This window comes from Pseudorca crassidens, chromosome 20 (genome assembly GCF_039906515.1).
Source record: "Pseudorca crassidens isolate mPseCra1 chromosome 20, mPseCra1.hap1, whole genome shotgun sequence".
In the NCBI taxonomy this organism is placed as follows: domain Eukaryota; kingdom Metazoa; phylum Chordata; class Mammalia; order Artiodactyla; family Delphinidae; genus Pseudorca; species Pseudorca crassidens.
Genome location: NC_090315.1, coordinates 4,353,880 through 4,377,950, shown reverse-complemented (window position 1 = coordinate 4,377,950; position 24,071 = coordinate 4,353,880). Strand labels below are relative to the sequence as shown.

General features: G+C 44.1%; 1 protein-coding gene across 1 annotated transcript; it reads left to right on the top strand.

The window, feature by feature from the left end:
- The first annotated feature begins 1,544 nt into the window (after nt 1-1,544).
- NLRP8 (NLR family pyrin domain containing 8) lies at nt 1,545-23,934 on the top strand. The gene is made up of 10 exons (XM_067720695.1): nt 1,545-1,926; nt 3,140-3,214; nt 4,372-5,971; nt 7,035-7,205; nt 9,868-10,035; nt 12,828-12,983; nt 14,469-14,639; nt 16,329-16,499; nt 19,933-20,103; nt 23,558-23,934. Exons 1-10 carry the CDS (start codon nt 1,545-1,547, stop codon nt 23,685-23,687), a joined length of 3,195 nt encoding a protein of 1,064 aa, XP_067576796.1. The 3' UTR covers nt 23,688-23,934.
- The last annotated feature ends 137 nt before the right edge of the window (nt 23,935-24,071 follow it).

Here is a 24,071-nt window from a genome sequence, read left to right as displayed (position 1 = left end):
TACCTGCTCTGTCTCTGAGTCTCCTTCGACAGGGTCTATTGCTTTGGGACCCACATTAGGTCCCCGTGATACAGAAACCCTCCTTTTGCTTAGTAAGATTACATTCCAAATAGGGAAGATGCTCATGTGAACGAGATCATCCAATTAATTGCTCTAGATGTTTTCCGTTGGATGCAGCACCTTTGGGCTGACAGCAGTGTTAGCCCTCTGTGAGTTTGGGGAACACTCCAATCCTGTAATTTTCTAAAGTTGTTTGTTCTTCTGAATCTAAGAGGTAGGAGACCAGCTCCTTCACAAACTGGAAGCACCTGTGAGAATAAGCCTTGTAGCCCAATTCCTCTGACCGAGGATGCTAAATGCTTTCAAATCTGTGCCATGAAGAACGATAACGCCCAGCCCCAGCCAATGGGAAGGGAGGATGCACGTTGCCCAGAACCCCAGGGCCTATTAAGGTGGAAAGTGGGGCAGACCAAGTGCTTTTTCTTTCTGCCTTGGGAGATGTTTGTGACAGGAAGGAGACAGGAAGCCTCATTCCCTTCAGCGGTGAGTGGTGGTGTTGTTTTCCTCTCTTCTACCTCCTATTTTTCCACATCACTTTCTTACAGTTACTACACCAGATACTTGAGTTCACCAGGTCCAGTTGAGCTAAATTCGTTCTTTTTCCAGTTCTTTGAGGTGTAAAGTTAGGTTGTTTATTTGAGACCTTTCTTTTCTCTTAAGGTAGACTTTTTCTTTTTGCTCCAATATCAGAATAACAGAATCAAGAGTGGAGGTGAAGGTTAAGTAGCGAGGCTACTTCAGAGGTGGTCGTCATCCACGGGGAGCTTGCAATTCTCCAAATTCACTGCAGTGAATTGAAGGAGATAAAACTTTGAGTTAGTGCCCAATACATGATGACTTAAGTATCCAGGAAGTTCTCGGGTGATGGAGATGAGAATTAACAGATGATAATAATAAAAAAGATAACTCAGAGAAGCAATAGGATAGGAGTAGTAGGTAGACCAAGGCGAAAGCCCCACTCCCCCTAGTGAATTCATTCTTTTCTCCTCCACATTCCACTTTTTACACACAATAGAAGGAAGCCCCGAGTCATTGTTAGCTATGATGAACCAGGCACTGTCTTAAATGTACTTGTGGGTGTATCTCTTTGAGAATCCTCACAACCCCCAGAGCACATATGATAAGATCCTGGTACCAGAGATGAGAAAAGAGGCGCGAAGAGGCTCTGCAATTTCCCCAAAGTCACCTTGCTAATAAGTGGCATAGAGAATTAAAAACTACAAAGTGGTTTTGAGTCTAAACACTGAGCCCCAATAGTGGAGGGGCTCCCAGGTCTTTCCGCAGGCCAGAGAATCTTGGAGGAAGGGAGGGGAAGAGGATATCCAGCACATGGTATGCTCCATCAGGTATGGATTACATAAATCTGTCCCCTGGGGTGGTGTTCTCACGTTCCTATAACTTCATGTCTCCCCAGGTCGCGTCTCTTCTCTCTTCCAACTGGTCCTCTTTATCGCTGGCGCTGAGGCTCTCGGCCTCGGGTAAAGATGAGTGACGTGAGCTGGGATTCTGACTCTTCCCCCCGCTCTTCCTCACCTCCTTCTCCCCCCCCTTCCTCCGCTCACTCGCCTTCTTTCTTCCCATCCTCTTCCTCCTCCGCCTTCCCTTTCAAAGACGGAGTCATGCTGTACATGGTCTATTTAAGCAAGGAGAATCTCCAGAGGTTCAAGCAGCTTTTAGTGGAAGAGAGCCCCAGACCTGGCTCTCTCCAGATCAGCTGGGACCAGCTGAAGACAGCCCGGTGGGCGGAGGTGGTTCACCTCCTAATCGAGTCCTTCCCTGGACGCCTCGCTTGGGAGGTGACTCACGACATCTTCGCCAAGATGGACCAGGCAGAACTGTGCCTTCGGGTACAGATGGAGCTGAATGGTGAGTGAGAATCTGGTATACAAGATGCGGTTGGGCTTGGGTGCTGCAGACCTAAGCGCTTCACTAGCCTCTCCTGTGTAGGTACACTCTATTTTCTTATACATCTAAACATGCACATACATAGCTATATACACATATAGCAATACATACATGGATATTAAAGCGTTTATTTTTTAATTTGGTTTTATTTTTTAATTTGGAAATTGGCTCCCTTTTTCATTGAAGTATAGTTGATTTACACTGTTGGGTTAGTTTCAGGTGTACAGCACAGTGATTCATATATATGTATATATATATATGTATATATATATATTCTTTTTCAGATTCTTTTCCATTATAGCTTATTACAAAATATTGAGTAGAGTTCCCTGTGCTATACAGTAGGATATTGTTGTTTATTTTATTATTTTTTAAATTTTTATTGGAGTATAGTTGATTTACCGTGTTGTGTTAGTTTCAGTTTCAGGTGTTAGTACAGCAAAGTGAATCAGTTATACATATACATATATCCACTCTCTTTTAGATTCTTTTCCCATATAGACCATTACAGAGTACTGAGTAGAGTTCCCTGTGCTATACAGTAGGTCCTTATTAGTTATCTATTTTATATATAGTAGTGTGTGTATGTGATCCCAACCTCCCAATTTATCCCTCCTCATACCTTTTCCCTTTGGTAACCATAAGTTTGCTTTCTGTGTGTGGGGGGTCTATTCCTGTTTTGTAAATAAGTTCATTTGTATCATTTTCTGGATTCCACATATCTCTAATTCCATCCATGTTGCTGCAGAGGGCATTATTTCGTTCTTTCTTGGAGCTGAGTACTATTCCATTGCATGCATGCACCACATCTTTTTTACCCATTCATCTGTCGATGGACATTTAGGTTGCTTCCTAAATGCACATACGTGTGTATTAAAGTGTTTATGTGTTTTACGTGTGTGTGTGTGAGCGCAGTGTTTGGCTGGGCTGTACATTTATATGTTATTAAACACCCTCCTCAGGACCTTCTGACACACCACCCTTTTCACACTTCCTAACACCGAGATGGGAGGTCTAGGTCATCTTCTTCTCCCTGAACTAAGGTGGTGAGAGAATGAGACTCGTGAATGACGTGGCTGCCGCTATCCTAAAAGGTCCCGTTACCTCCGTGGTGCTCTCCCTGTTCTGTCCACCTTGTCATTCCAATGAGGGGCTCTTTGTTTGTCTGTTCCAGACATTTTACCTAACTTGGAACCAGAGGCCTTGAACCCAAGAGAAACACAAATGAACTTGGAGGAAGATGAGGCTGGTACGTGCTGGCCCTGTGCAGATTCTGGTGGAAAACAGGCTATGGGTGGGGATGAGAAGCCCAGTCCCCAAGGCAAGGCAGGTTGTAAATGCATATGTCTAGTGTCCCTTCTGTGAATCAGAACTTCAGAAAAGAGAGCAGCTGTGCACTCACCTAAGCGGGAAGTCCAGCCACTGACCCAGCTGGATGCAGGGGCTCAGGCTACATCCTTGAGACATCACTTCTCTCCCTCCTTCCATTGGATTCAGTCTTGAGTGGTCCGTCCTCTGCACACTGGCCGTTTCTGCCACCAGCTGCCCTTAGCAACACCAGCAGGAAAACAGAGTGCTTATTTCTCATTTTTCCAACACAAGTCCTGGAGCTCACTCCCCTGAATGAACTGAGACCATGAGCTCCTCGATGAATAATGTGGTGAAATGCTCTGGCGGGTGGACACTGGCTTATGTGCTTATGAGACAGCTTGATGGTAAGTCCAGCCACAGTCCAAAGTAACGGTCGGAGAGTGCGAAGGGGGCAGTTCTCCAAAAAATTTAGGGTGCTGTTGCCAGGCTAGGAATGGTCAGTAGATAGGCAAACACAGCAGCTATCTTAATCCATCCCTCCTTCCCCTACTCCATTATCCTGGACCATCAAAGTAGGATTCTAGGGAACTCCCTGGGGGTCCAGTGATTAGGACTCAGCGCTTTCACTGCTGAGGGCCCAGGTTCCATCCCTGGTTGGGGAAGCTAAGATCCCACAAGCCGTGTGATGCAGCCAAAATAAAATTTTAAAAATATATTTTTTAATTTAAAAAATACAAATAACATAGGTAAAGCTACCCCAGCCATCTTCTGAGAATTAAGAAATAGGAAGAAGGGACCAAAAGAACTGCGGTGCCAATAGAAGCTATGGGGTCACTGAACCAATTTCAAGAACTTTATAACCGCCCCCCACTTCTTATGTAAAGAGCAGCTCTTGCTTTGTCTAAGCCACTTCAAGTTGTCTGTTCTGTTCCTTGCAGCTTCTTAATTGATGCACTGCTCTCCGGAAACGTGCGTGATTGATGCACTGTGTCCTGGAGCTGGATGTAGACGTCAAGCCTCGTTTTCTGGTTGTTCAGTCAGTTCTCACAAACAACTGATGCTGTACCCTGCATCTCTCCCTTCTCATTCATCCAGATAAATTACGGGAGTACAGACTACACTTGATGAATGAATATTCGACCCTACGGAACAGCACCGTTTGGCCTGGGAACCACATGGACTTCTTTTACCAAGACCTACACAGAGAAGAGACATTCTTACCCTGTCTACTTCTTCCCAGAAAACCTCAAGGAAGACAGCCCAAGACTGTGGTTCTTCAGGGGGTCGCCGGGGTTGGAAAAACAAGCCTGGCCAAAAAAGTGATGTTAGAATGGGCAGAAAACAAGTTCTATGCCCACAAGCTCTGGAACGCTTTCTACTTCCATTGCCAGGAGATGGACCAGTTGGACGAGCAGAGCTTCGCTGAGCTCATCGCACGCAAGTTGTCCGGGTCTCGGGCTCTGGCGTCCAAGATCATATCCAAAGCAGACCAGCTTCTGCTCTTCTTTGATGGTTTTGAGGAACTAACCTCAACCCTCATAGATAGACCGGAGGACCTGAGTGAAGACTGGAGCCAGAAGGTGCCCTGGTCTGTCCTCCTGACCAGTTTGCTGAGCAAAAGAATGCTCCCCGGGGCCACGCTAATCATCTTCCTGAGGTTCACCTCTTGGAAGAACTTGAATCCCTTTCTGAAATGCCCGTCTCTGATAACCCTTACAGGGTTTAGCGTGCCTGAGAGATCCAGGTATTTCAGGACGTACTTCAGAAACAAGAGCCAAGCCGATGAAGCCTTGAGTTTTGTCATGGGAAACACGATTCTCTTCTCCATGTGCCAGGTCCCTGTCATCTGCTGGATGGTATGTTCTTGTCTGAAACAGCAGATGGAGAGAGGAGCAAATCTCCCGCACACATTTCCAAATGCCACAGCTGTATTCGTCCACTTTCTTTCCAGCTTGTTTCCAACCAGGGTTAGAGACCTTTTCAATACGACTCACCAAGAGCAATTGAAAGGTCTGTGCTCCTTGGCCGCAGAGGGTATGTGGGAAAGGAGATGGGTGTTTAATAAGAGAGATCTCAATCTGGCCAGACTGGATGAAACAGACGTCGAGACTTTTCTCAGCGCGAATATCTTTCGAAGGGTGGTGGGCAACAGAGACCTTTACGCCTTTGCCCACTTGAGCTTCCAGGAGTTTTTTGCTGCCTTGTTGTATGTTCTCTGCTTCCCACGAAGACTCAGAAATTTCCATGTGTTGGACCGGTTCCACGTCCTACGTCTGATAGCACATCCCGGAAGAAAGAGGAACCATCTCGCCCAGATGGCTCTTTTTTTATTTGGCCTTTTAAATGACGCGTGCGCTCTAGCCGTGGAGCGGATGTTCAGATGCAAGGTGTCCTTGGGCAACAAGAAGAAATTGCTGAAAGTCGCAGCCGAGCCTCATGAATGTGACCCACCAACCCCGCACCACGGGGTCCCACAGCTGTTCCACTGTCTGCATGAAATCCGGGAGGAGGTATTTGTGAGTCAGATCCTAAACAGCTATCGTAAAGCTACTTTGGTCATCAGCAGAAGTAAAGATGTGCAAGTGTCTGCCTTTTGCCTCAAGTTCTGTCGACGTTTGCAGGAGTTAGAGCTGACGATCACCCTGATCATCACCAGAGCGAGCAGGCTCTGCCCGGATCCCCTTCCTGCCTCTGGGTAAGTGCGCCCATCTCTCCCTTGGTAGATTCACGGTCCTATCGGGGACCTTGCCTACCATCTCCTGGGCATCTAGGGCGACCACCTCCGTCTTGAGGGGATCCCTTGCACATGGGACTTTCGGTCTTAAAAACAGAACGCAACGTAAAATAGGTAGCAAGTAGGACGCAGCCGCATAGCACAGAGAGATCAGCTCGGTGCTTTGTGACCACCTAGAGGGGTGGGATAGGGAGAGTGGGAGGGGGACGAAAGAGGGAGGAGATATGGGGATATATGTATATGAATAGCTGATTCACTTTATTATACAGCAGCAGCTAACACACCACTGTAAAGCAATTATACTCCAATAAAGATGTTAAAAACAAAAACAAACAGAAGGTGTTCCTGGGGTGCCGATTTCCATGCTAAAACTGGGAGAATCCTGGAAAAAAACAAGACGAGTGGTTCACCTACCTTGCCTCTATGCTGCACACCCTCCTTCCCATGTATGTGGGGACTCTGTTTCATCTATCACCCCAATTCTGTATATCATAAGCCTTTTAGTCTGTAAGGAAGTGCTGTCCAACGAGACTTCCTATGATGGGGAAGAATGAAGGAGAAAATTCGAGGTGTTCCCAGAGCCAAAGACACTACGTGCAGATCTTTCTCTGGATTTTGGATTCTGGTTCACCGTGCCCCTCCCCCACCCCCCCAAAAGAAAGAATAATTTTCCCTTATTCTGTTCCTATATAGAGTTTTTTCTTTTTAGTAACAATTTCATAAGCACAGAGTAAGAATATGGATTATATTTTGCATCCTACTCTCTGCCCTCATATAAATCCTAAGTGATTAAAAAGCAACTCCTTTTTCCCCTAAGTCATAGGACCATATAAGTGAGGCCACGAGTCTTCCTGGAATGAAATGAAAAATCCTGTAACAGTTCTGCTGGGCATCTTCTTAAATGAGGGCATCTTTTGAAAGTCACAAAGGGGTCTGTGATCATAAGGAAGCCCTGGGTTTGCTAGTAGGTTTTCTCAAGCTTAATCTCTAACGATGAGCCCTTTTCTCTTTTTCTCCCACACAGACCAGAGGGCGGTGATAGGTGTTATCTCTGGTGGCAAGACTTCTGCTCTGTGTTTAGGACACATGAGAATTTGGAAGTCCTGGCTGTGACAAACAGTACTATGGACCCTGATTCAGTGAAGGTCCTTTCTACAGCACTGAAACACCCACACTGTAAACTCCAAAAACTGATGTGAGTATAAAACAAATCCTAGTTGGAAGGAATTCCATGGAAACAGTCTGTTTCCCTCTCTGCTCACGCTAGACGTGCTCAAGGCATCCACGTCCATAGGTTTTTTTCCTAGTCTTACTGAGATATAACTGACCTATAACACTGTAGGTTTAAGTGTTACAGCCTGATGACTTGACATACATATATTGCAAAATGACGAGCACAGTAAGTTTAGTTACCATCCATCACCTTGTACAGTTACCAAAATGTTCTTTCCTAGTGATTGAATGGTCTACTCTCTTAGCATCTTTCAAATCTACCACACAGCATGGTTAACTACAGTCACCCCAGCACTTATTTGTCTTATAATTGGAAGCTTGTACCTTCTGACCGCCTTCGCTCAATTCCCCCACCCCCGCCTCTGACAACCATAAATCTGATCTCTTTTTCTATGAGTTTCGTTATTTTTTAGATTCCACGTGTAAGTGAGGTTGTTTTTCTAAAGAAGACATACAGATGGCCAACAGGCTCATGAAAAGAGGCTCAACATCACTAAACATTAGAGGAATGCAGATGAAAACCACCATGACATATCACCTCACACCTGTCATCAAAAACACGAGAGATAATAAGTGTTGGTGAGGATGCAGAGAAAAGAGAACCCCAGTGCACTGTTGGTGAGAACATGAATTGACGGCCACTGTGGAAAACGGCATGGAGGTTCCTCAAAAAACGAAAACTCCTAGTTGTTTTTACTGCCTGAGTGGTGATGTGCTAAACAGGTACTTAGTGTGGTGTACCACTGCATTCCTTTGGGGTAAGTACTGTTATCCTGATTTTTTTAAAGGGAGAACCAGAGAGGTTAAGTGACTTGTCTGAGATCACACAGCTGGTAAGCTTTGGGGAACGCTCCCCATCTCAGGTGGTCTGAGGCTCGCCTCCTCCATCACCACACCACACACGCTTAGCAGGCCCCTGCGTGTCACAGGTCAAGATTTCCATGAAAGAGGGAAGAAGGTGAGCCAGATCCAACTGCCGTTTGGCAGGCTCTACGAAATGAAAAATGCATGTACACCTTGACCCCAAGGTCCACTTTTTTAAATCCACCCAAGGTAAATACATATGCACGTACTCGGAGGAATGGTTGAGAACATCACTGCAACATTACCTTCAATACCAAAAAATGTACAGACATTTATGTAGCACTCTTAAAACTCACAGCCATCCTAAAGAAGTAGGTATTTCATGAGGAAGCTAGGGCATGAGGTTACACAGCTGGTATGTAATCGGAATACAGATTTAAACTCCAGAATCAGTTCTCTTAGCTATTACCTTATACACCCTCTCCCTATGGTTTTTAAAACCCAGAAACTCAATACTTCATCAAAATTCCTTGAAATAGCCCACTTGACCAGTATCTGACCTATTTTCTCTCCTGTTATTATAAAGATTATCATTAACTCCCATTGTTTTAAAAAGATTTATTTTGATGTGGACCAATTTTTAAAAAATCTTTATTCAATTTGTTACACTATTGCTTTTGTTTTATGTTTTGCTTTTCTGGCCACAAGTCATGTGGGAATCTTAGCTCCCGGACCAGAGGTCGAACCCACACCCCCTGCATTGGAAGGCGCAGTCTTAACCCCTGGACCACCCGGGAAGTCCCTAGCTCCCCTTTTTTGAGTGCCTTCCTTTCTACATCAAGTCCTATGCAGAACCTCTTACAGGCATCACTAGTGTTAATTCTCACGACCATCCTAAGTGGAAAATGTCATGAGCTCTCTCGAGGATGTGAAATGAATCTTGGGGAGATTAAGTGACTCACGTAAGGTCGTCCAACTAGGAGGCTGAGCTGAGAAGAGAATCCAGTTTGGAGCCTTGGGCTGCACAGAAAGGGGCCTCACGCATTTATGGACTGATTGAACGAAGAAGAACTAATTAGCAAATGGGGAAATGTTGGTCAAAATGTACTATAGGGCTTCCCTGGTGGCGCAGTGGTTGAGAGTCCGCCTGCCGATGCAGGGGACACAGGTTCGTGCCCCGGTCTGGGAAGATCCCACATTCCGCAAAGCGGCTGGGCCCGTGAACCATGGCCTCTGAGCCTGCGCGTCAGGGGCCTGTGCTCCGCGACGGGAGAGGCCACAGCAGTGACAGGCCTGCGTACCGCAAAAAAAAAAAAAAAAAAAAAAAAAAGTACTATAAACTCCCAGTTAAACATTGAATACTTTCTGGGGATCTAATGCACAGCATGGTGACTATAGTTAACAATACTGTATGGTATACTTGAAAGTTGCTAAGAAAATAGATCTTCAATGTTCTCACCCCAAAAAAGAAATGGTAAGTATGTGGCCAGATGGAGGCAGTTAGCTGATGCTCAAGTGGTGGTCATTTTGCAATATGTAAGTGCATCAAATCAACAAGCGATGTACACTAAAGCGATACATTGTTATCTGTATCATCTCAACAAAGCTGGAGGGGAAAAAAAACTCATTAGCCACCTTGATTGTGGTGATGGTTTCATGGGCGTATGAACACATCCAAACTCATGAAGTTGGGTGCATTAGGTATATGATAGATGCACTTTTTTTGGTGTGTCGATTATACCTCAATAAAGCTGTTCAAGAAAAAAGAGCTGATGGGCTGATGCGAGCCTATGATAACCGGACACTGCTTACCTCTGCAGCTTTAGGCGCGTGAGCCCCCTCGTGTTGAATGAAGACTTAATCAGGGTTTTGGTGGAAAACCACTACCTGAGATACTTGGAAATACAAGACACGGAAGTGAGATGCCAGGTCATGGAGTTTCTGTGCAATGCCTTGAAACACCCCCAGTGTTTTCTACAGTGTCTGAGGTGAGACTGGGAGGGATGGGGAGAGAACCCTGGTACCCAGGCAGTCCGTTCAGAGGTGGGGGGTTACATGCTCAGCCTGCCTGACATCTTACTGTAATCAGTTGTCAGTTTCACTCAGCTTTTTTCTTTTATCAAAGTACAGTTGATTTACAATATTGTGTTAGTTTCGGGTGTACAGCAAAGTGATTCAGTTATACATATATATATATTTTTTAATATTTTTTTTATTTATTTTTGGCTGAGTTGGGTGTTTGTTGCAGTGCGCGGGCTTCTCATTGCGGTGACTGCTCTTGTTGCAGAGCACGGGCTCTAGGCGTGCGGGCCTACAACTTCAGTAGTTGTGGCTCGCAGGCTCTAGAGCGCCGGCTTAGTAGTTGTGGCATACGGGCTTAGTTGCTCTGCGGCATGTGGGATCTTCCCGGACCAGGGCTCTAACCCGTGTCCCCTGCATTGGCAGGTAGGATTCTTAAGCGCTGGGCCACCAGGGAAGCCCTACATATATATTTTTTTAACATCTTTATTGGAGTATAATTGCTTTATTGTTGTGTTATACATATATTTTTGCGGATGCTCATCCATTATAGGTTATTGTGAGATATTGAACATAGTTTCCTGTGCTATACAGTAAACCCTTATTGTTTATATATTTTATATATAATGGTGTATATCTGTTAATCCCAAACTCCTAATTTATCCCTCTCCCCACCCCTTTCCCCTTTGGTAACCATAAGTTTATCTTCTATGTCTGTGAGTTTGTTTCTCTTTCATAAATACATTTATTTATATTATGTTTTAGATTCCAATATAAGTGATATCAAAATATTTGTCGTTAAATCACTTCACTCAGTATGATAATCTCTGGGTCTATCCATGTTGCCGCGAATGACAATATTTCATTATTTTTTATGGCTGTTCACTCAGATATTTTTTAAGGTGACAATTTCATATATGTATGCACTGTGAAATGATTGCCACAGTCAGGCTACATAACCCATGTGCCACCTCACAAAGCCACCATCTGAACACTTGAGATCAACTCTCTTAGCAAACGTCAAGTATACACTACAGTCTTGTTAACCATCGTCGCCATGATGTACATTAGGTCTCCAGAAGTTATTCATCTTATGACTGGAAGTGTGTGCCCTTTGACCATCATTTCCCCCACCCCAGCCCCTGCAACCACCATTCTACCCTCTGGTTCTAAGTTTCACTCAGCTTGAAAACTACAATTTGATGTCCCAGGTGTGTCTGAGATAGAGAAACCATAGCCTTAGGGGTGAGCTTGGGCCAGCCCACCCTGGCTTGCAAGAGCTGATCGTTAAACATTCAGGAATTTGGTGAAGGTTGTTAGACAGCATTATTAAAAAACTAACTCACATAAACTTAGTATCGAATAAATTGTATTAAAAAACAAAGGCAATAGTTAAAACTCATTACTTCCTAATTTTTCTTACTATATTATTATCGGTGTCAGTGTTCAGCAAACCTTCTCTATGAAGGGCCGGGTAAGGAATATTTTCAACTTTGCAAGACGTACAGTCTCTGTCACGACTGTTCAACTCTGCTATAACATCTGAATTAAATAGTGGTGACAGAGTGCTAAAATATCCATTGCCAATATGCAAATGAATAGGCATGGTCGTGTTCCAATAAAACTTTATTATGATTAATAATTATGTATTCATAGAGTTCATCAATAACTTTAATGATTTATTAAGTATCAATTGTGTTATTAATAACTAATAATTATATAATTTACTAGTGATTTTATTTATGTATGAACACTGCAATTTGAATTTCATTTAATTTTCATGTGTCACAAAATATTCTTTAACTATTAAAAAAAATTTTAGGGATTTCCCTGGTGGTGCAGTGCTTAAGAATCCGCCTGCCAATGCAGGGGCCATGAGTTCGAGCCCTGGTCCGGGAAGATCCCACATGTCACGGAGCAACTAAGCCCGTGCGCCACAACTACTGAGCCTGCGCTCTAGAGCCCGCGAGCCACAACTACTGAGCCCGTACGCCTTAGAACCTATGCTCCACAACAAGAGAAGCCACCGCAATGAGAAGCCCGCACACTGCAACAAAGAGTAACCCCCTCTCGCTGCGGCTAGAGAAAGCCCATGTGCAGCAACAAAGACCCAACACAGCCAAAAATGAATTTGAATTTTTTTTTTTTGCGGTACGCGGGCCTCTCACTGTTGTGGCCTCTCCCGTTGCGGAGCACAGGCTCCGGATGCGCAGGCTCAGCGGCCATGGCTCACAGGCCCAGCCGCTCCGCGGCATGTGGGATCTTCCCAGACCGGGGCACGAACCCGCGTCCCCTGCATCAGCAGGCAGACTCCCAACCACTGCACCACCAGGGAAGCCCAAATTTTAGAAAAATTTTAGATTACTCAGTTCACAGGCTGTACAGGACCAGGTGGTAATGCAAATTTGGTCCACGGGCCATAGTTTAACTGAATCTCATTCTTTATCCTGAAAATGGTTTGGCCAATAAATGTTTAAAAGAAGTTGTGTTTCAGGGGCAGAATCAAGTCCCTGGTTTGGAAGTAAAGCCTGACAGCCCATGCCAATTTGTCATGGCCCTGAGTGTGTATTATTTTCTATTGATTATTTGCAATTCAGACGCTGAATTTGATGCAGGTTCACTCAGGCAAGATGGAAATCACCCCTCCAGTCACTCTTGGGTGAAGAACAAGGATGTGAGATAGTAGGTGAGGTCTAGGTGGCTATGTGGGTACCATTTTCCCCAGGAGCTAAGGTTCAGTGTTTTTGCGTGGCTTCTGTAGGTTGGAAGATTGCCCTTTCAGCCCGAGAAATTGGGCTGATCTCGCCAGGAATCTCAAAAACAATGTTCACCTGAAGACTCTAATGCTGAAACGTAGCTCCCTGGAGAGGTTTGAGCCATGTCACCACCTGCCAGTGGCCCAACTGGAGAAGCTGTCGTAAGTCTTTTTGTGGTTGTCCTGCTGTTGCCCAGTTGTTTGGTAGATTGAGTGTTTCTAGGAGAAAAACAGAAATGGGGGAATGTGTGTATAATGGAGCAAAATTAAGTCGTGATTGTTAATGACATAGATGGGGCAATGAAGGCTTGAGCTGAGAGAGAGACAGACAGACAGAGAGACAGAGACAGAGAGACAGAACTACATAAAAGTACATATTTGCACCTAATATCCTAGAATATATAACTATAGTGAGCCTGATGTATCCATCATCCAGTTTTTGAAATAGAACCTTAACCGTACTATTTTCCTTCCCCACTGATCATATCGATCCCCAAGTCCATGACCCCCACGCCCCCATAGCCATCTTGAATTGGGTTGATCAGGCTCCTTATTTGTATTTACACTGATAATACTGTACATGGATCCTTAAACAGAGCACAGTTTTGCAGTGCTTTGAATTTCACGTAAGTGGCCTCATTGAGCATGTGTGCTTTTTCCAATCAACTGACATTTTAGTCTTCATCAGTGTTTTGTAGTTTCTATAGGCTGTTCCTCTTTGGTGCTGAATGATAACATTTGTATAAATGTGCAACAATTTAGGTGTCCATCTTACTTGCCACCGAGGGTTGAGCTATTAACACACACACACACACACACACACACACACACACACCGACACACGCTAGTAGAGTTGCCACGTCATGGAGAGCATTCATCTTCAGTTCTACCAGGCTTGTTTCCAGACAGTTGGTACCAATTTGCAGTCCCACCAACGGTGTGTATGAAAGTTCCCCCAACTCCAAATTCTCATCCGACTCTTGTTACTGTTACTGCTTTTGCCAATCTGTTGAGCAGAAAATAACGTTATTGTTTATTTATGACTCAAGTACCACTTTATTATTTTTTAATTGAAGTATAATTGACTTACAATATTATATGAGTTTCAGGTGTACGACCTGATATTTTTCTACGTTACAAAATGATCTCCATGATCAGTCTAGTTATCATCTGTCACCATACAAAGTTATTACAACATTAGATACTTTCTTGTTTACGTTTGCACTTCCCTCACCACACATGAAAACGTTTGCAGGACCTTCCTATACATCTTAGTTTCTCTAATACGAGTGCCCGCTTCTGTCTTCAGTGCGTGTTTCTATCTTTCTTTACCTTGTGAGATGGTGTCTCTTCCCAGGTCACCTCCATATATGTTATTTACTGTTTAGTCATTGCTGGTCCCTTTCTCTTCCCTCTTCATCCCGCTCTGTAACTGTTTTCCTGATCCCCAATTGCTTCTCACATCAAAGTTCTATCCTCCCCCTTAGATCTGAGAAGCCCTAAGGGCTGGTAACAGAAGTAGGATGAGGCGTTTGCATTTAGAAGGAAAGCCCTGATTGAAATCTTCATCTCTCAGCACGAGACGAGGAAAATCCTGTCACAGGCATGACTTAAATTGCACCCTGTCTGTGTGTGTCTGTCCCACAGGTTGGAGAATTGTGACCTCACGTCACTTTCCTGCAAAAGTCTTATCTCTTCTCTTGCGAGTAACAAGAATCTGACCCATTTGAGCTTGGCAAAAAATGCCTTGAAGGACGATGGGGCGAAACAGCTTTGGAATGCCTTGCAGTGCTCTCAGTATCCTCTGCAGAGGCTGGTGTAAGTCTCCAAATGTCCTCTTTTTGGAACTCCCTGGGGTAGAATAGGGCAATGGAGAGCAACTGTGATATGTGTGTCCATTTATGCAACATACTTTTTAAGCGCCTACTGCATATTAGGCATTGTGCTGATACTGGAAGAAAGCATAATGAAGAGGAAGGTGGTTATGATTTCAGTCTCAGAGATAAATTATCTAGCGGCAGAGTTCTCAAACTGTGTGCCGAGGTACCCAGGGGTGAACTCACAGAGGCGCTGCAGGATATTTTAAATGTAAGAGATACTGACATCATCGCCGCGAGAACTATTAGCTTGAGGTAGTTCTGTTCTAACATCAGGTTCTGCTACTTTCCTTTCAATGATGTCATATCTTTGCAAAGCTCTGTCTTTAGCAATTGCGGTCACGAGAGCAAGTGCATTGCAAGAATGTTTTTTAACAGATTTTTTTTTTTTTGGCCATGCCGTACGGCTTGTGGGATCTTAGTTCCCTGACCAGGGATTGAACCCCAGGCCCGCGGCAGTGAGAGCACAGAGTCCTAACCCGTGGACCCCCAGGGAATTCCACAGAGCAAAATTTAATGAAGTACAGGGGTGATGTGAAAAAAGTGAGATGCTAAGGAGGGCATAAATGGAGAAAGTTTGGGAACCTCTGATCCAATGCATTCCTCTAACTCCCAGAGTTTGGGAGTGAGTGTTATACCTCTGAGATCAGAATAATGTAATGTGACCTGGCTTTCTGCTCAGAAGTGAGTCGTGTATCAACCTCAGTGATATGGACCAGCATACATACTAAGTGATATCCTGTTTGGTGTTTGTCTCACTCTATCCTGAATTCTTTAAATGACTTCCCCTAGGTATCAGGGCACATTGGCTGTCATTGACAGAAACTAAACTCAGACTGTCTTAAACCGTAAAGAAATTTGCTGGCTGGTAAAACCAGAAATGCCGAACTGACGCGCAATACCCCCCTGAACCCATTGAAGCTTTCAGGATCCCAAAAAGAAGCAGGAAATTGTGCAGCTGCTTCGGAAGACAGACGGGTATCTCCTCAAAAGGTTAAACAGAAACGTAACATGAGTCAGCAATTCTACTCCTTGGTATACATGCAAGAGAAATAAAAACAAAATCTGCACAAAAAATTGTACACGGATTTCCATGGCAGCATTATTTGTAGTAACAAAAAAGTGGGAAACAATCCAAGTGTCCAAAAGCTGATGAATGGATGAAGTGTGGTCTCTCCATATGATGGAATATTATTCAACCATAAAAAGCAACAAACTATATATTAATACATGCCAAGTGGATGAATCTTGAAAATATTATGCTAAATGAAAGAAGCCAGTCACAAAAGACCACATATAGTATGATTCTATTTATATTAAATGTCTAGAAGAGGCAAATTGACAGGAAGAGAAATCAGATTAGTGGTTGCTAGAGCTGGGGTGGGTGGGGGAAGAAATTGGGAATGACTGCTAAAAGGTACACCGTTTTCCTTTTTGGGGTGATGAAAATGGTCTAGAATCATGGTAAATGTTGTGCAACTCTGTAAATATGCTGAAAACCAATGGTGTGTACACTCCCAATGGGTGAACTATATGGCACGTTAATTATATCTTGATAAAGCTGTTATACCAAAAAAAAAAAAAGGCGGGAAAGAAAGCTAAGGGTGTTTTGGTTGGTGTTTCTCTGCAGGCTGAGAAATTGTGCCTTGACCTCTGAGTGCTGTCCGGATATGGCTTCTGCTCTTGATAAAAATAAAAACCTGAGAAGTCTGGACCTTGGTTTTAACAGCCTGAAGGACGACGGGCTTATCCTGCTCTGTCAGGCCCTGATGAACCCTGACTCTGGCCTACAGATTCTTGAGTAAGTTGTCCCCGTTTCCTTCTTTGAGACCGAGTGTCTGTAAAATTCTCTTGGGGTAGAATGTGGGAGTGTGTTTTGCACTTCTGGGGTGTTCCCTCCATTTGGTTGGAGGACTTGGAAACTTCAGAGCAGTGGTTCTCAAAGTACAGTCCTCAGACTGGGAACCTTTTCATCAGGGAAGTTGTTAGAAAGGCAAATTCTTGCATCATTTGTCTCTCTGTGTCTGGTTTATGTCACTGGGCATAATGCCCTCAAGGTCCACCCATGTTGTCACAAACAGAATTTCATTCTTTTTATCGGCTGAGTAGTATTCCATTGTACATATATGCCACATCTTCTTTACCCATTCATCTGTCGATGGGAATAGAGGTTGCTTCCGTGTCTTGGCTATTGTGAATAGTGCTGCTATGAACATGAGGGTGCAGGCATCTCTTCCATACCCTGGTTTCGATTCCTTTGGGTCCATTCCCAGAAGTGGGGTTGCTGGATCTTGTGGTGCCCTGAGGGTGGGGGACACCCCAGTCTGTGCTTCACAAACACCTCCCATGATTCCTGTGAATGTTAGAGTTTAAGGACCATTGTTAAATTCTTCCATTCAATGAAAGATAAAGAAGAATTTGTTAATCTTAGACTAATACCTTAGATGGCGAGTCTTCAAAAATCAATGTTTATGCCTAGGGAATCTTTTTTGTGTGTATATTTTTTCCTTCTCCTAAAGGTCTCTATGCTAACATGCATACTAGCCAAGTGATTCGAAAGAATTCATCCTATTTTTAATTGTTTTAGTGGTTACCCTAAATATTTAGAAAAGATTTATAGACATCTCTGATGACAAAGGTTGAAACTTTTTTTTGAGTTATTTTTTTTTATTGGCGTATAGTTGATTAACAATGTTGTGTTAGTTTCAGATGTACGGCAAAGTGATTCAGTTATACATATACAACTTTTTTTTGCCTCTTTCCTACCTGCATTTTCTGTTCACTATTGGTATGATCTGGGTTCTAAGTCTAGATCACTTTTTTCTTTCAGAAATGTTAGCTTTTATTTTTTATTGAAGTATAGTTGATTTATAATATTATATTAGTTTTAGGTGTACAGCATAGTGATTCTGTATTTTGATAGATTATACCCCCATTAAACATTATTATAAGATAATGGTTACAATCCCCTATGCTGTACAAAATGTTCTTGTTGCTTATCTATTTTATACATAATAGTTTGTATCTCTTAATCCAGTATACCTAATTTGTCCCTCCTGTCTTCCCTCTCCCCTTTGGTAACCACCAGTTTGTTTTCTATGTCTCTGAGACTGCTTCTGATCTAGGAGAGGCAGCAGTGAGCGGTGGCGTGAAGCGAGATCTTAATTCCCTGCCCAGGGATTGAACCTGGGGAGCCTGGATGAAAACCAGGAATCCCAGCCACCACACCCGCTGGCTCTTGCCCCAGTGAAAAATGCATTTCTCACGGAGGCAAAAAAAGAAACCTGTAAAACAGGTACAAAGTTTATTATTAGAGACATAGCACAACAACAAGTGGGAGAGCACACAGAAACAGTTTGCTTAGTTAAGATAGAAGCAGGGCAGAGACGCACACCCGGAGAGCAAGGGTGTGGGTGTCCTCCCTAATGAGGAGGAGAGCTGTAAAGAGGCCGTTAAGTCATTCATATACGGCAGTTCTTCCGGGTCTCTGTTTACCTTTGGCCAGTTATCTGATTTCTTTTTCCACACCTGACCTTCCCTAGGACCTTCCCCAACTTGCGTGTGCAACTTTTTTCCAAGATGGATTTCAGCCCAGAGGCCTATGGGAGGGCCTTAGCATCACGTGTTGTGGGGTGGTGCCCCTCCTTTTTGACCCCCAAGGAGCCTTTCTGCACATGTGCAATGTCTCCCTTGCCCCAAGGATGGGAAATACGTAACCTCTTGATCTTTCAACAGGGCTTGTCCCACTCTGTCCCTGCCATAAAAACGTCCAGTGTCTAGTTATTTACCCTGTTTCTGTTATTGGTTTTTATATCGAGGTGCAGATCTTGAAATATAGACAGGAATCCGGTCATAAATATGTAGTCCTGGAGTCCTTTTGTCTCTTGCTTCAGGAAATGTAAACAGGGGGCTGATAATGAATGTCTGGCCTGGAGCCCACCTTCTTCTCACCCAAGGAAGTGTGAACAGGAGGCCAGTTGTAAATGGCTAGCCTGGAGCCCATCTATCTCCTGCCTCCCTTTTATTTCGCATATATACTCATTTGTGTTCTTTTTAATATTGCACATATAAGTGATATCACATAACTCTAGAGCATTTAAATCACAGTAGGTTACATCCTTAATTTCTAGGATTAGTCCTGATAATGGATTTCATTTTTGTTGATAATTACTCGAAGGGAGTTCTGGAGGTCACAATTCTTTTACTCCAGAAAGTTAGTCTTGGGTTGCGTTTTTTTTTTAATTATTTTTTAATTTATTTTATTTTGGCTGCGTTGGGTCTTCATTGCTGCTCGCGGGCTTTCTCTAGTTGCGGCGAGCAGTGGCTACTCTTTGTTGCGGTGTGCAGGCTTCTCATTGCGGTGGCTTCTCTTGTTGCAGAGCACGGGCTTTAGGTGCATGGCTTCAGTAGTTGTGGCTCATGGGCTCTAGAGCACAGGCTCAGTAGTTGTGGCGCACGGGCTTAGTTGCTCCACAGCATGTGGGATCTTCCCTGACCAGGGATCGAACCCCTGTCCCCTGCATTGGCAGGTGGGTTCTTAACCACTGTGCCACCAGGGAAGTCCTACTACTATATTTAAAATAATCAACAAGGACTTAGTACAGAGAACTCTGCTTAATATTCTGTAATAACCTAAATGGGAAAAGAATTTGAAAAAGAATAGGTACATATATATTTACAACTGAATCCCTTTGCTGTATGTCTGAAACTAACACAACATTGTTAATCAACTATACTCCAAAATAAAATAACATTTTTTTTTAATTCTTTTCTTTTTTTTTTTTTTAAACCCCACATTTGTTTATTTATTTATTTTTCTGGCTGTGTTGGGTCTTCGTTTCTGTGCGAGGGCTGTCTCTAGTTGTGGCAAGCGGGGGCCACTCTTCATCGCGGTGCGCGGGCCTCTCGCTATCACGGCCTCTCTTGTTGCGGAGCACAGGCTCCAGACGCGCAGGCTCAGTAGTTGTGGCTCACGGGCACAGTTGCTCCGTGGCATGTGGCATCTTCCCAGACCAGGGCTCGAACCCGTGTCCCCTGCATTAGCAGGCAGATTCTCAACCACTGCGCCACCAGGGAAGCCCTAAAATAACATTTTTGAAAAGAAAAATAAGCTCCTTGGAATGAAATGACTCATTCCGGTCAGAGTGTGATTTCCAGGCTGTGAGCAGCTAGGCTGGCTCAGCTCTCAGGGGAGGGATGTGGTGACTTTTCTGCTGCCTGTTTCTCTCCCACAGGCTGGACAAGTGCCTGTTCACCTCCGGCTGCTGCCAGGCCATGGCTTCTGTGCTCCTCAACAACCAAACTCTGAGATACCTGGACTTGAGCAAGAACGACATCGGGTTCGGGGGCATCCTCCACCTGCGTGAGGCCGTCAGGAAGAGGAAGTGGGGATCTGAGGTCTCTCTGTAAGTCTCCGCTGGGTTCCCTGTGCAGGATGCATAGCCCTAGGAAACCTCCTCAGCAGCAGTGAGATTCTGGACCCCAAATGCTGTTGGCAGATGTTGCTAACGACCTTTGTTCCTTTCCTGGGGATTTTTATTTTAATAAATTTTTTATTTTATTTATTTATTTTTGGTGGCATTGGGTCTTCGTTGCTGCGCATGGGCTTTCTCTAGTTGCATCGAGTGGGGGCTACTCTTCGTTGCGGTACGTGGGCTTCTCATTGCAGTGGCTTCTCTTGTTGCGGAGCACGGGCTCTAGGTGCGTGGGCTTCGGTAGTTGTGGCTCGTGGGCTCTAGAGCGCAGGCTCAGTAGTTGTGGCGCACGGGCTTAGTTGCTCTGCGGCATGTGGGATCTTCCCGGACCAGGGCTCGAACCCGTGTCCCTTGCATTGGCAGGTGGCTTCTTAACCACTGCGCCACCAGGGAAGCCCTCCTGGGGATTTATAGTTTCCTTCATGTGGCTGACAAACCACAACTCCTGCGTGTGAAATGAGAAAATAAACCTGGATTCTACTGTCTGCTCTTTTTTTTTTTTTTTTTTGCATTTTAAAAATATTTGTTTGTTTTTTACAGTAGGTCTTTGTTGGTTATCTATTTTAAGTATAGTGTGTACATATCAATCCCAGACTCCCAATCTACCCCTCCTCCCCACTCTTCCCCCCAACCCCGTAACCATAAGTTCATTCTCTAAGTCTGTGAGTCTGTTTCTGTTTTGTAAATCAGTTCATTTGTATCATTTCTTTTAGATTCCGCATATAAGCAATATCATATGGTATTTGTCTTTCTCTGTCTGACTTACTTCACTCAGTATGATAATCTCCAGCCCATGCATGTTGCTGCAAATTGCATTATTTCGTTCTTTTTTATGGCTGAGTAATTAATATTCCATTGTATATATGTAGCACATCTTCTTTACCCATTCCTCTGTTGATGGACATTTAAGTTGCTTCATGTCTTGGCTATCAGAAACAGTGCTACAGTGAACACTGGGGGGCATGTTTTCTTTCAGGTTATGGTTTTCTCTGGATATATGCCCAGGAATGGGATTGCTGGATCTTATGGTAGCTCTATTTTTAGTTTCTTAAGGAAACTCCACACTGTTCTCCATAGTGGCTGTACCAATTTATACTCCCACCAACAATGTAGGAGGGTTCCCTTTTCTCCACACCCTCTCCAGCATTTATTGTTTCTAGATTTTTTGATGATGGCCGTTCTGACTGGTATGAGATGGTAGCTCATTGCAGTTTTTTTTTAATTTTTTATTTATTTATTTTTGGCTATGCCTCACAGCTTGTGGGATCTTAGCTCCCCGACCAAGGGTCAAATCCGCACCCCCTGCATTGGAAGTGCAGAGTCTTAACCACTGGACCGCCAGGGAGGTCCCCTCATTGTAGTTTTGCTTCGCATTTCTCTAATAATTAGCGATGTTGAGCATCTTTTCATGTGCCTCTTGGCCAACTGTAAAAAAAAAAAAAGTAAAAACGTAGCCATCTGCTCTTAAACTGTTTGTTTCTTCATCTTCTCTCCTGTCTTAAACAAATGAATGTGTTATCATCACTTACCAGATCTGCGGCTGTGAAGGGCTTAGTGGATCTTTCTGTTTCTCCATCTGTAATTTTGGGTTGGCATCCTCCTCCAGGAGATACTATGAGGATTGGAAGAAAGTGCATCTATAAGGCACTAAGTTCAGTGCCTGAGACCATCATGATCTCAATTATCGATGGATTCTGGGTATAGGTCATAGGAAACAGCTGGTGTATTCATTATCTATTGCCCTGGAACAAATTATCTCAATGCTTAATAAGGCAACACACATCTGTTGTAAAATTTCTGAAGGTCAGAAATACAGGAGCAGTTTAACTGGATGGTTCTACTCAGGCTCTTTTACGAGCTGAGTTAAGGTGTTGACTGGAAGGTGATGAGGCTGGAGGACCAACCTCCAAGCTCACCCATGTGGCTGTTGGCAGGAGGCCTCAGTTGCCCTCTGCAAGGCTGCTCCTAATGTTGCAGCTAGCTCCCTCCTGAACAAGTGATGGGAGAGGGAAGAAGGGGGAAGAGGGGGGGCAAAAGTGCCCAAAACAGAGCCACAGTCCTTTATTACTGAATCTTGAAAGACCCATCCCTTCTGCTTTACTCTAACGGTCACACAGACCCACTATAGCCCAGTGAGAGAGGGGGCTACATGATAGTGTGAATAACAGGAAGAAGGATCTTTGGGGCCACTTGGAGTCACCTGCCACACCTTGTAATTGGTGGATCCAAGGCACCTGGGCTTCATCCCTGAGCTCTTGAGAGCTGCACCATTGATCTTGAGCTTGTTGACTTGAAAAATATATTCACAGCCTAAAAGTTGAGAGGTAGGTTTTATTCAGTAGGAATTTTTAGGACTTCAAGCCCAGGAGTCAGAGTCTCAAGTAACCCTGAGGAAACTGCTCTGAGGAGGTGAGGGGAGAGCTAGGATATATAGGAGTTTTGCAACAAAGGGCAGGTGGTAGGAACAAAAGATTACTCTTAATAAAAGAAAAGCAGATACCTCGAGTTAAGGCATATAGCACTTTTCTATGTATGGGAAGATGCAAGAGTCTGGGCTCACTGAAATCATTCCTTTGCTATGTATCTCAGCTACTTGGGGCTAGTATCCTGTGTTTTCTCATCCTGAGTTCCCTCAGGGCTCACCGTGGGGAGTGGCTGCAGTCTGATGGCTGCTAGATGGCAGGTGTTCTTTGTTTCCTTCCTGAGTTCCCTCGGTGCTCACCAGCTCACCACTGGGTTGCAATCACTGATGACTGTGACATCCTTTGTTTACTGATACGGCAGGCAATATTCCATTTACATTAAGTCCCCTACGTATGAACCTTCAAGTTGCGAGCTTTCAGAGATGTGAACATGCATTCACATCTGTGTATGCCTGTCTGGCATACATTGTCTCGTGCGTGCGTCCTCTACTGGTTGTGCATCTTGCCCTCTGTCTCCTATGGCTGAGGATCCTTCAGCTCTGCCATCTCCCACCTCCTCTCCCTCCTCCAGTCAGTAACTCTTCTTGCCTGTTCACTCAGTGCAGCCCCTGTATGCTAGCTGTTATACTGTACTACTGTACTTTTCAAGGTACTGTTCTGAAAGATTAAAAATGTTTTCTTTGCTTTTATGTATTATTTGCGTGAAAAGTATTATAAACCTATTACAGTACAGTACTATATAGCTGATTGTGTTAGTTGGGTACCTAGGCTAACTTTGTTGGACTTATGAACAAATTGGACTGACAAACGTGCTCTCAGAACGGAATGTGTTCATATGTAGGGGACTTACTATATCAATCTCATGGGTGGTAAATTTCTGTCCTAGAGGTCTTACATATTTTCCAGCACTGCAAAAGAAAACTGAGCACAGGAGAACCAAACCTGATTCTTATCCTTCTCAGGGAGAAGAAACAGAGCGATGGAGTGGATATGATGAGAAGACTGGAGGGCCCAGTAGTGAACAACAAAATCCTGAAGATAGTTCAGGATTGGAAAGATGAGTGCTGTGATAAGGCAGAGTGGACGAATTGATCCGGTGACGCCCTGGATAACTTTTTCCTGATGAAAAATTGGGCAATGGTTTCCTATTCTGTGGGCCCTTCTGAGTCTACAATGGCTCAGTTAGTTCTGGGAAATGGTGTAACGCGTGACCTCCAAATAGCTCCCTCGGAGATACTGAAGGTCACATGTCAGACATAGATTAGTCACGGAATTGGGGGCACCACGGTAAGCAGCGTTCCAGCTCACTTCTACTCCTGGCTTCTGGAAGTCATTGAATATGTCATGTTAACATTGTCTCTGGGAAATATCTGACTCACCTACTGGAGTATTGTGAGAATTGAATTAAAAATGTGCATGAATGCAATTCAAAAACTTGTCAAGTGTTGTTTATTTACAAATAGACTTGTACATCAA

Bases quoted from the DNA above. Each gene is read 5' to 3' on its own strand.
- NLRP8 (XM_067720695.1), top strand. From the start codon at position 1,545: ATGAGTGACGTGAGCTGGGATTCTGACTCTTCCCCCCGCTCTTCCTCA. The intron at 5,972-7,034 runs GTAAGTGCGCCC...TCTCCCACACAG, and splicing joins GATCCCCTTCCTGCCTCTGG to ACCAGAGGGCGGTGATAGGT. The intron at 16,500-19,932 runs GTAAGTTGTCCC...TCTCTCCCACAG, and splicing joins TCTGGCCTACAGATTCTTGA to GCTGGACAAGTGCCTGTTCA.